At 36.7% G+C, this 12,652-nt stretch overlaps 2 protein-coding genes across 3 annotated transcripts in view; one reads left to right on the top strand and one right to left on the bottom strand.

The window, feature by feature from the left end:
* Positions 1-7,550, top strand: part of SLC6A14 (solute carrier family 6 member 14) — a 29,839-nt gene extending 22,289 nt beyond the window's left edge. The window contains exons 10-14 of one of the 2 annotated variants that reach the window (XM_081565769.1): positions 239-357; positions 886-985; positions 1,246-1,355; positions 5,620-5,787; positions 6,890-7,550. In XM_081565769.1, the coding sequence (XP_081421895.1) occupies positions 239-357; positions 886-985; positions 1,246-1,355; positions 5,620-5,787; positions 6,890-7,036 (644 nt within the window). In that variant the 3' untranslated portion in view covers positions 7,037-7,550. The remainder of the gene's footprint in view (positions 1-238; positions 358-885; positions 986-1,245; positions 1,356-5,619; positions 5,788-6,889) is intronic. The other variant, XM_081565770.1, reaches the window with a different exon arrangement.
* Positions 7,551-9,570: 2,020 nt separating this feature from the next.
* On the bottom strand, positions 9,571-10,840 carry CT83 (cancer/testis antigen 83). The gene is made up of 2 exons (XM_081565771.1): positions 10,634-10,840; positions 9,571-9,867 (listed from the first exon to the last, which is right to left on the bottom strand). Exons 1-2 carry the CDS (start codon positions 10,706-10,708, stop codon positions 9,571-9,573), a joined length of 372 nt encoding a protein of 123 aa, XP_081421897.1. The 5' UTR covers positions 10,709-10,840.
* Positions 10,841-12,652: the final 1,812 nt, after the last annotated feature.

Raw genomic sequence — 12,652 nt, 5'->3', positions numbered from 1 at the left:
TGAAAAACTTTATAAAACAGACTAAAAACAACAAATAGAGCTGTATTTGACTTTTTTTTATCAGAATTGATAAGTGGTGACTACCAAGAGAAAGGACCCTATGGATTTTTAAAAGCAAGAAGTTGGGCCCAGAGTATATTCTCAACATATATTTGTAAATTTAATTAGTAGAAGTTGATTTCTATGATTAAAATTATTGGCAAATGAGGTGATATGTCATTTTTTTTTCCTTCTGAAGAAACGATTACCACGACAATTCAAGATTTATTTCCCAAAGTGATGAAGAAAATGAGGGCTCCCATAACTTTGGGTTGCTGCTTGGTTTTGTTTTTCCTTGGCCTCATCTGTGTGACTCAGGTATACTACAGTATTTTTTCATAGACAAAGTATTAGTTGGAACATGCTTTACAATCTAAATGAGGGAGCCACGGCTTAAGAGCATGTTTAGTACAGACCTCAAGATTTTCTGAGTTTTAACCCAGATTCTTTTCCCATCATAACACAATTTCAATAGCATGTATAACTGGGCGGGGTGGGGGGAGCCCAATAGTGGACAATTTCCCCAATTACAATAAAGTTACAGACTTTGAATATAGGCTGTATTTCTTGGCAGCTACAAAAGAGCACACTACCTTTCATTTTCATAATCAACTATTCTAAATGCTTATTTTTTATAGGGACTCAGTATAGAATAAAAGGTACAGCCTGTTTGAGATATTTAAAGCCCCATTTGTGTTTACATTAGAAACATTCCCTTTTACATTTTGGCAGAGGTGTAACCAAGGAGCATATGTTAAAATCAAATTAGTAGATTCAATCTGAGTACCTCATCAATCATAAAAGTGATTAAAACTATATTTAAAAGTAACTGACTTTTTTTGGTAGGCTGGAATATACTGGGTTAATCTGATTGACCACTTCTGTGCTGGATGGGGCATTTTGATTGCAGCTATACTGGAAATAATAGGAGTCATCTGGATTTATGGTAAATAGTGACTACAGAATTATCTACACATTTTATTAAAATGATTTAATTTTATTCCTTTTCATTATGTTTACTAAAATAACTAAGTATAATATACTGGGCAAAAATTTATTATGAATAAAATGTAGTTAAAGGTATTATATGCTTCATTGCTCTAGTATAGGAAAATGTTTAGACATGGAAAGATAACTTAGAGCCAGAATGATTAATGAATGAAAGTATCAGTAAGGGCTGAATGCACTCTTTATTGCTGTTTTTAGGAGGGAACAGGTTTATTGACGATATAGAAATGATGATTGGAGCAAAAAGGTGGATATTCTGGCTATGGTGGAGAGCTTGCTGGTTTGTCATTACGCCTATCCTTTTAACGGTAAGTATTAACATGCCATGAATCTGGTATTAATAATGTATATATTTAAACGCTTGTAAGATAAAACTTGTGAAAAGAGGAGATGCAAAAAGCAAAGGAGAAAAGGAAAGATATTCCCATCTGAATGCAGAGATCCAAAGAATAGCAAGGAGAGATAAGAAAGCCTTCCTCAGCAATCAATGCAAAGAAATAGAGGAAAACAACAGAATGGGAAAGACTAGAGATCTCTTCAAGAAAATTAGAGATACCAAGGGAACATTTCATGCAAAGATGGGCTCAATAAAGGACAGAAATGGTATGGACCTATCAGAAGCAGAAGATATTAAGAAGAGGTGGCAAGAATACACAGAAGAACTGTACAAAAAAGATCTTCATGACCCAGATAATCACGATGGTGTGATCACTTACCTAGAGCCAGACATCCTGGAATGTGAAGTCAAGTGGACCTTAGAAAGCATCACTACGAACAAAGCTAGTGGAGGTGATGGAATTCCAGTTGAGCTATTTCAAATCCTGACAGATGATGCTGAGAAAGTGCTGCACTCGATATACCAGCAAATCTGGAAAACTCAGCAGTGGCCACAGGACTGGAAAAGGTCAGTTTTCATTCCAATCCCAAAGAAAGGCAATGCAAAAGAATGCTCAAACTACTGCACGATTGCACTCATCTCACACACTAGTAAAGTAATGCTCAAAATTCTCCAAGCCAGGCTTCAGCAATACGTGAACCGTGAACTTCCAGATGTTCAAGCTGGTTTTAGAAAAGGCAGAGGAACCAGAGATCAAATTGCCAACATCCAATGGATCATCGAAAAAGCAAGAGAGTACCAGAAAAACATCTATTTCTGCTTTACTGACTATGCCAAAGCCTTTGACTGTGTAGATCACAATAAACTGTGGAAAATTCTGAAAGAGGTGGGAATACCAGAGCACCTGACCTGCCTCTTGAGAAACCTGTATGCAGGTCAGGAAGCAACAGTTAGAACTGGACATGGAACAACAGACTGGTTCCAAATAGGAAAAGGAGTACGTCAAGGCTGTATATTGTCACCCTGCTTATTTCACTTATATGCATAGTACATCGTGAGAAATGCTGGACTGGATGAAGCATAAGCTGGAAGCAAGATTGCCAGGAGAAATATCAATAACCTCAGATATGCAGATGACACCACCCTTATGGCAGAAAGTGAAGAACTAAATAGCCTCTTGATGAAAGTGAAAGAGGAGAGTGAAAAAGTTGGCTTAAAGCTCAACATTCAGAAAACTAAGATCATGGCATCTGGTCACTTCATGGCAAATAGATGTGGAAAAAGTGTCAGACTTTATTTTTTTGGGCTCCAAAATCACTGCTGATGGTGATTGCAGCCATGAAATTAAAAGACGCTTACTCCTTGAAAGGAAAGTTATGACCAATCTAGATAGCATATTAAAAAGCAGAGACATTACTTTGCCAACAAAGGTCCGTCTAGTCAAGGCTATGGTTTTTCCAGTAGTCATGTATGGATGTGAGAGTTGGATGGTGAAGAAAGCTGAGTGCTGCAGAATTGATGCTTTTGAACTGTGGTGTTGGAGAAGACTCTTGAGAGTCCCGTGGACTGCAAGAAGATCCAACCAGTCCATCCTAAAGGAGATCAGTCCTGGGTGTTCATTGGAAGGACTGATGTTGAAGCTGAAACTCCAATACTTTGGCCACCTCATGCGAAGAGTTGACTCATTGGAAAAGACCCTAATGCTGGGAAGGATTGAGGGCAGGAGGAGAAGGGGATGACAGAGGATGAGATAGTTGGATGGCATCACCAACTCAATGGACATGGGTTTGGGTAAACTCCGGGAGTTGGTGATGGACAGGGAGGCCTAGCGTGCTGCGATTTATGGGGTCACAAAGAGTCAGACACAACTGAGCGACTGAAGTGAACTGAACTGAAGATGAACTTGAATTATTTACATTAAATACAATAAAGCAAATCAATATCATTTTAAAATCAATGATTTTCAACTTTTCATGACTGGTGTCTCCAAGTTGCCAAAATTACAGTGCCTCTCTTTGTTGCATTATTTCTGAGGCCATAGGCTTAAACATTTACCATTTGAGACTTAAAGGTATCCTAAAAAGTATCTAGGACAAGATAGCTAAAAATTATCAATACAATAAATTTTTTAAAAACCAGTCATTTGCCCATTCCCTAAAAAATATGCTAAGCCACCTACAATGTTCTTAACCTCTCTGTTTAAGACCCAGTCTCTGCCTTCAAGGAATTCAATCTGAATATACTAATTGCTAAGAAACAACACTCAGTTATTAATGCATATTTTTTATGGGAAGTAGTATCTGACATTACGAAAACTCATGTGTGTCAATAGAGGCAATTGTTTATATTAAAAATTAGTGCAATTTAGGAGCTGAAGGGAGAATGACATGGCAACTCACTCCAGTATTCTTGCCTAGAGAATCCTGTGGACAGAGGAGCCTGGTGGGCTGCTGTCCACAGGGTTGCACAGAGTCGGACATGACTGAAGCTACTTAGCATACGTGCATGCATTGGAGAAGGAAATGGCAACCCACTCCAGTATTCTTGCCTGGAGAATCCCAGGGACAGAGGAGCCTGGTGGGCTGCCGCCTAGAGTCGGAAATGACTGAAACGACTTAGCAGCAGCAGCAGGAGCAGGAGCTGAAGGAAAACAAAAAATAACTCTAAATAACAGTTCAGGACAGTAAAAGGCTGAATGCCAAGTAAACACTTCAGGGGACAAAAAATTACTATGGGCTAGAGATAATGGTGGGGGTGGGGCAGGGGGAAACTTTACTGAGGTTGAATTTTGGTTCTCCCTGCCTCCATGCTTCAACAATTTCCCTAGAAAAGGGCATTATGTAATTTGATCTACACTTTATTTTGGAGGGTGTTTTTTAATATTTGGCTTTGACAGTGCTACTAAATATTGTTTTCCTCATTTGACAAGTTTCCATAATAAAATAAGCCCTTTATCAACTTAGAAGATCTAACTAGACATTTTAGCCAGCTAATTTCATTGATTTCTAGGTTTGACAACTGGATTTACTTTAAAATGCAAAGGTATTCAATATTAAATGATATACATTATCATCTATTTTGTATAAAGTCATACATATTAGACTCCACTATCCCTCATCCATTCTCTTGTAATTATATGAAACTATGGTAATTGTGAAATAAACTTAAATTAGTGTAGTGAAATTAAAGGAATTTTTGGGTTTTGTTCATTTTGTTTGCTTTACACATTTCTATATAATTAGTTTTAATACTGCAACAGTCTGGTAGGGTTTTTTTTTTTAACACTTTTAAAAAAACTTGGCCTTAAAATACTTTCATCTTTAAGATTCACTGTGTTACCCAAACATGTTTTTTTTTTTCAATAAGAAAGTGCTTTGGTAACTACGTATCCATGTGTGAATGCGTGTACGTTTTGGGTGTGGAGTTAGGGGTACTCTGTGTAGTGGGAAATAAATAGAAACTACTGCTAAGCAAGGCACAAGGCATGTTCACTAAAATGTATTTTACATTGTCATTGAACTAACTGATATGCTGGCTAGCTTACAGCACAGAATGCATGCGTGCTAAGTCACTTCAGTTGTGTCTGACTCTTTGCGACCCCATGGACTGTAGCCCACCAGGCTCCTCTGTCCATGGAATTCTCCAAGCAAGAATACTGGAGTGGGTTGCCATATTTCCTCCTCCAGATAGCACAGAATAAAATCATGCTATTATAAGTGAAAGTTAAAAGTTCAATAATATAAATTTCAGATATTATTTTACTTTCAACAGATATATTTTATGGTAAAGTATTTTACTGAAATACGTGTTGTACAAGTATCTGTATCAATGCTAATTTTTATAAGACAAATACAAGTTATTTATTTTTCTATTAAAGTGTTCTTAAAGTTTTATTAATGTAGAAAACATCTGAATCCCAGAATAAAGTGTTTCAAAATAAAAGTATACAATAAAAATGCCAAAAATAGAGCTTAATATTTTGGGATGAAAATGAGTAATTTTTCCTTTAATGTGAGGTTTGAAATACAAGTTATTTAGATTGGTTCATTTAGAACTTGATTTTCTGGCTAGTTACCTGATTATCTTAGTCACCTTGAATGTATTTTCATCTTAATTGTTTTTGATAAGTTATTTCTAAGGAATGGAATAAAACTGCTAATAATTAGTACAACTGAAACCATTAATGCAATAAAGTCTAATCTTGACCATTTTCTTTTCATATTTTACTTTCACAGTCAATCTTGATCTGGTCAGTGATACAGTTTCGTAGACCTAAGTATGCCCAAATTCCATACCCTAACTGGGGAGTTGCTGTAGGCTGGTGTATGATTACTTTCTGCATTATCTGGATTCCAATCATGGCTATCATAAACATAATTAAAGCTAAAGGAAACATCTTTCAAGTAAGCATGTTAATATTATTTATACTTTATAATATAAAGTACTTATCAAAATGAAGGTTAATATGAGATTTTGAACATGAGATCAAATTAATCACTCTTCCCTTCAGGTAACTTTTATACTTGATAAATTTGTTACTATGTGCATAACATTGTATTATACTGGATATATATTTTTGTGTCTCCATGTACTAGACTATAAGCTTCTTTAAGAAGGGGTCTTGTCTTGATTGCTATCATATCCTCAGGCCCTATTAAAATGCTTAGCACATAAAAGTTATGGTATCTTGGTGCTAGGGGTAAAGAACCCGCCTGCCAATGCAGGAGACATGAAATGCGGGTTGGGAAGATCCCCTGGAGAAGGAAGTGGCAACCCACTCCAGTATTCTTGCCTGGAGAATCCTATGGACAGAAGAGCCTGGTGGGCTACAGTCCATAGGGTTGCAAAAGAGTTGGACACGACTGAGTGACTGAACTGAACTGAGATGACACAAAGCAATTGACCTTTTTCCTTTATAATTTTCACCTTTAAAACTTCATCTGGTTATAATACATACTATAATAGCATGTTGAAACTGGAAAAAGTCTGGCAAATTACCTTGAACCCAACCTAGACCCTGAGTTATCCCTCTTTCATGGAGGCCTAAGGGAATGGAGTTGATTATGCTATCTCAGTAGGACAATGTCTAGGTAGGCTCAGAAGTCAGACTGGATTCAAGATTTAGGTCAGTGTTTAGTGGATCTAGATGAATGGCTTTACCCTTTGATTCTTGAAACTTCCCAGTCATACACTGGTTTAGATCCTAACCTAACCCTTACTCTAAAGCCAGGATAGAAATTCAATGAAAGTATGTGAAGTGATACTGTTGCTTGAATGGGTTCACACACTTCCTTTTGAGCTCATTTACATACTCAGTTATTTTGGCTTTGTAGTTAATACAGTTCTATTAACAAATTGGTTAAATTTGGGTATCATTTTTTTTTCTGTAGACAATTAAGAATTTACATGATCACTTTTTTACTTTTTTATGTTCTTATTTCATTTTCGTTAGCAAGAAGACATAACACTCTATAATGAAATTTTTTTTTTTTTTTTGCTTCTCAGCGCATTGCAACCTGCTGCAGACCAGCTGCTAACTGGGGGCCATACCTGGAAAAACATCGTGGGAAAAGATATGAAAACATGTTAGATCCTAAAAAAGAGACTAACCATGAAATATCTAATATTAGTGACAGTAGAAAACCAGAATGAGATCTATGAGCTTTCCAATTTCAACAGGAATGTAATACAAAAATGTGAATCTACTAATATTTAGCAATGTGATTTATCTATCTGTTAACACATACATAGCTGCCTTTATTTCACAATAAAAATTTTGTATCACTACAATATTTTTCTAATATACTGAAGGGTTTATTTTGAGCTGGTTATTTAGAAAATAGTTATGTTTTCTATTATAAAAGTTTTTAAATACTATTTGCTTATATTTCTTAATACACAATGTTTCTTTTTCATAAAGCTGAGGAAAATAAATATATTTAAAAGAAAGTGGTAAAATTGAAAATTAGAAATGCCATACATATATGTATACATGGAAAAACTGAACTATGTATATGAAGACTATTGCTTAATATCTTTGATTCATGTCTAAAATCTCCATGCCTTCATAGTTCACTTTTTTAAGGTGAACTTAGTAGTTATATTCTTTATTTACAAATAGTGAAATAAGACAGAAATAGAAAATAAACTAATTAAAAAAAAAAAAGACAGAAAACTATGGCCAGTAAGTGATAAATCTCGAAAATGGAATCCAGAAGCTTTGATTATTTATTTCCCCATAAAATGTCTTCTGTATGTTATGGTTGGAAGAAAAACATGACCCATCTAATTTCTACTGTGTTTCACAAAATTTGAAGTAGTTCATTATACACCCTGAAGTCCAATTTCAAATAGAACATGGAACAAAATACTAATGAGGAAATGGCTTCAAATCTAAGATCTTATGATTGTAATATATATAGTTAATAGATAAGTAGAATGATTTTGATTTACTTGAATAAGTTACTATTTACATACTTATGATAACTTATTTACATACTTATGGGAGATAAACTCGTGAAACTTGTCAAGAATGAGGGCAGTCAAGTTAGAAAGTCCTATGTGCCAATTTCTTTACAAAAGATAATGAGAACATCATATCACTAATAGATTTATACGCTGATTATATATCATTTACAACTGGTTTAACATCACAATCTAGTATTACCTAACTATGCAAGAAACTTTTCCATTATTCTTAAGGTTCTTAACATGAGCTTCAGAGATTGTATGAGGCTGAAATTACATGTAATATTTTTCTACATGTATGTGTATATGCATGTTTTTCTACTGCAAGAGTCCATATTTTTCATCAGAATATCAAAAGAAATCTGTGACTCTAAAATATGTTTAAGAACCACATATACTACTGCTGGGCTTTTTGTTCTTGTCAAATGATGAATAAAAGAATAAATTTAAGCATTAATTTCTTATACATTTTTAATTCCTTTTCCTTTTGATTGAAGATTAAATGAGTAAGGGATTAAGTTGTTCCTTTATACTGGTAACTTATTTGGGGGGCAGGGGGCATGAAGTTAGGTAGATAGGTAGGCCTGTAATTGAACAATCTCAGTGAATTATGTACATATATATGATGAACTTGTGTTAGATATTTTGAGGATTTTCTTTGAGGCTTCCCTGGTAGTTCAGATGGTAAAGCATCTGCCTGCAATGTAGGAGACCTGGGTTCAATCCCTGGGTCAAGAAGATCCCCTGGAGAAGGGAATGGCTATGCACTCCAGTATTCTTGCCTGGACAATTCCATGGACAGAGGAGTCTGGCGGGCTATAGTCCATGGGGTTGCAAAGAGTTGGACATGATTGAGCAACTAACATACACATAAGATGAACTTGTGTTAGATATTCTGAGGGTTTTCTCTGAGGGTAGGTCAAATGCTGTTAGTGAGTATCAACAGATTACTAGATTTTATAAAATATTTAAAATAGATTGCTAAATACAGAATATAAATACTCTAATTTTAAGCCATATTATATCACATACATTCTACCATTATATTTTGGTGCTATTTGAGCTGTGGGTTTTTCACCAAATAAAAAAATGCATATGATTTTCTACAGGTGACTTGCAATTCAGGGAAGATTTAGGCACACTTCTAATGAAATATCTAATTAGTAGCAGAGGTGGTGCTGGAAAAGTAGTCTACTTCAATAGCCGACTATGAAGAGTAGTTAAGAATTTCTGTGACTATCTTTACAAGTGTGTAAAGCACAGATCTTTACAGAGTCCCTGGCACATTTTAGGGTGCTCAATGATAGCTCTTAATATTATTACACAGAGTCAACAGTGTTAGACTATTCTGCATAATGGAAAAAAGTTCCATCAAATCTCATTTACTTTAATGCAAACTTGGAGACATGTACAGTATTGTATTGTAAACCATTAGAAAAAATAGCTTTTTCACAATTGAAGTTAAAATCACTATATCTCAACTATATTCTTTTTACTGTAGCTAATTAAAAAGAAAACAAAACGGTTTCTTTATTGTGCTTTCATTCCTTCTCCAGTAAAATATGTTAGCGACATAATCAACTCTCTAAATGTAAGCAAACGGACAAATGTCTGGATTTTGTATCTAACTTGGCACCCCTCCCCTTTTAAATAATAATTCATTTGGTATAAACACATATAATCAAATGAATCCACTCAAAGTGCCTTTAATGATTGCCTCAATTGTTGTTACATTCTGTAGGCTTGTCAGTGGATTTCTGGTTAACTAATGCACCATTTAAACCCTTAGTAACTAGGAATTGTTCCAGTTCAGCCAGCTTGTATTCCACGATCCTGAGGTTTACCAATATTCGCTTCTGCATGGCTATTGAGTGTGGGAAATTAATTAAGATATCCCGAGAGAGACCATTGACTGAAAGACTCTTATCAGTATTGCTATTAGCTGACTGAGTAGAAGAGGATGATCTTACTAGTGCAAGAGAAGTTGAATTTGATGACATTTCACCAGTGTTTCTCTGTAAGGGAAGGAAATTAAACATATGTAGTTTATTGACTTTAGCAATGTCCAAATACCACCAAATAATAACATTCTTAGTCTTGGCTTACCAAAATGAACTGATTGACCTCCCCCAAGATCAAAAATCTGTTGAATGAATACATTAATTTGGAAACAAGTCCTTCCCAAACAAAGAGTGAGAAAAAAAAAATATGAAAGTAGCCTTCTGATGCCAAATTGCCATAGCCTTGGCTTACATCTCTTGGGCATTCCAGTAGGTCTATACTTGGACCCTGTTTGTTCTTATCTAAAAGCACTTCACTTGGAACTTTAAACATCACCAGGAAACCCACATTTTGACCTTAATTATTTGTGATGCCCCTCCCCCACCCAAAGCTGTCATAAAGATGACTGAAAACGAAAATACAAGGGAGGAAGAGGCAAACAGAATCACATGGGGTAGTAAAACCCAGAGAGGAACAGAGTAGGTACAGTTTCTTAAAATGGGAGGGGGCAGATGGACACTTTCTGCTGTACTTTCCAAGTGGATGAAAAACTGACCCCATCACCTAGTGACTTGGGGCTTTTCACAACATAGTACAGCTGTGAAACCACTGGTCAACATGGGAGGAGTGTGAGGTAAAGAATCAACATCTGAGCGCTTTCAAAGGAAAAAGGAATGGGGTGACCCCCACCTTACTCTGACTTTACTACCTTTCTACTCTCTTAAACACACCTCCCTCCCCAAGCCATGTATTTGTTGAGCTTCATCTTACACACTTTACCTGAACCCAGGTTTTCCAGAAGACAAACATGAAGGCGAACAGAATGCTGCTCACTAGTAGGAACAGGAGGCTCATGGCGCCTTTTCAAACCTCTTCCCTCTTCTCGGGCACTAAGGCGCTCAGCTGGCAGTTGGGAAGCAGGGGGCCGCTAGCTGCCCGGGAAGCCGCGGGCCAGGATGCTCAGCGTCCCTCACCGCCTGGTGCAGTGGGGCGCTAGGCAGCGTCCAGCTTTATATACCGGAGAGAGCGTGTGACCTCACAATTGAGCACGCACAGGGGACGGTACGTCACAATCTGATGACGTAACACCGGCTTGAGGGGAAACCAGGCAGCACATACCGCACACCTGATTACAGTTAGAGAGGATAGTTAGAGATGGTGGGAGAGTTTGGGGTTTTCGGGAAGCTGAAACGCAGTAGAAGTAAAGACGCCACATTGGTTAAATGCTAGATTTTAAAAGTGCTCCCCCACCTCTTTTTTCTGTTAAGATTTTTTTCTTTGCTGCAACCACTTCATTATTCATTTCAAAAACAAGTTCAAAAGCAAGGTAGAAATACACTGTAAAAGTAGTAACCTATATATTGTGAGTCGTGGCCAAATACCTCCTTACCATCCCCGCTGCTATTTTAGGATTCACTCCAACCATGTTCACATTGGGATAATGTACATTTGTGCCACCGTACAGTTTAAAAAGTAATTCCAGGGCCATTTCTCCATATAGTTCTCACAATAATTTTGTGCTATAGGTATCTTTAATGGTGTGTCTACTTTGGGAAATGCAGAAACAGATTCAGGTGTTAAGTAAACTCATTTGAAACTAGCTTGAATCCAGAGAGTTTGAGTTCTGAGATAAACCCCCATTCCCTCATCCTCATCCTCATCCTCAGGACCTCTACCTACACTTGTTAGCCTCAAATATTTACTATTCTCCATCCAAGGAATGGAACAGTATATTTGGATTAGTGAATGAGAAGGGACAGATACAGGAATCGTTGTACAAGTTAGAAGTGTTCAAGAAATTCAGGTAAATGTACAAGACAACACTGAACTAAAAGTCAGTACTAAAGCAATAGCCAGGATAATCTCAAGATAAGTGTCAAACTGTAACCCACTAACTCTGCTTGGGGAATAGCTCACATCTTCATAAAGACAGGAAGGAGAGGAATTACCTTTATTATATCAAACTTTTTTCCCAATTATGAATTCAAACCTTAAAGATTTATTTAACATGTATTTATTAAACACCCATGTAAAGGGCAGGCACTGTGCTGTATTCTGGGAATACGATTATGAGCAAAACTAAAGTCTCTGCTCACCCAGAATGTGCACTCTAGTGTGAGAGATAGGTAGCAACCAAATACAGAAATAATGTAAAAGTATTAATGAAATAACTGATAACAGGAGGTACATGATGGCACAGAAGCATATGATAGGATGTGAGATGTAAAGGAGAGTGAAGGTCCTGGCTTTATGGCTTACTTAATCAGATGGATGGCAAATAACAAAATATGGGGATGCTGACCATGAATTTGGTGTTGGGCATGTTGAGTTTAACACGACTTTTGTCAGGTTGGTTTATTTCTCTTCCCTGATTCTTGTTTTGTCGCAACAAAAAATTGAAGTGATGGACCAAAAGCTGTAGAACATTCAACTCAAGCAGACAGAGCTTTTCTTAGTCCAACACTCCCAAGAGAGTTGCCCTCATCCTGCCTGTCAAACCTGCTTGGCTTCCCCACTTTATACTTCCAGTCTCCTCCTTCTGGTTATGCTTGATGCAAAGTAGGGCTTGCACCTACCACCAATCAATGAAAGAGAATGCAAATGGGCATATGCTCAAGGCCAATTGACAATTATGTTATATAACAGCAAGTTGTATTATTTATGTCTTCCCATAATTCTGTCATAATTAGATGTAGACTATTCATGAACCCTTAATGAGAGCCTAACTGCCTAAAGTTACTTGGAGAAGCCCCTGTGGTCATTTTGTATCCACTTGTGCCTGGGGCGCATGTGCAGGAG

Source organism: Giraffa tippelskirchi, chromosome X, assembly GCF_054371585.1.
Source record: "Giraffa tippelskirchi isolate mGirTip1 chromosome X, T2T-mGirTip1v1.2.pri, whole genome shotgun sequence".
Taxonomy (NCBI): domain Eukaryota; kingdom Metazoa; phylum Chordata; class Mammalia; order Artiodactyla; family Giraffidae; genus Giraffa; species Giraffa tippelskirchi.
This window is presented reverse-complemented; position numbering and strand designations above follow the sequence as displayed.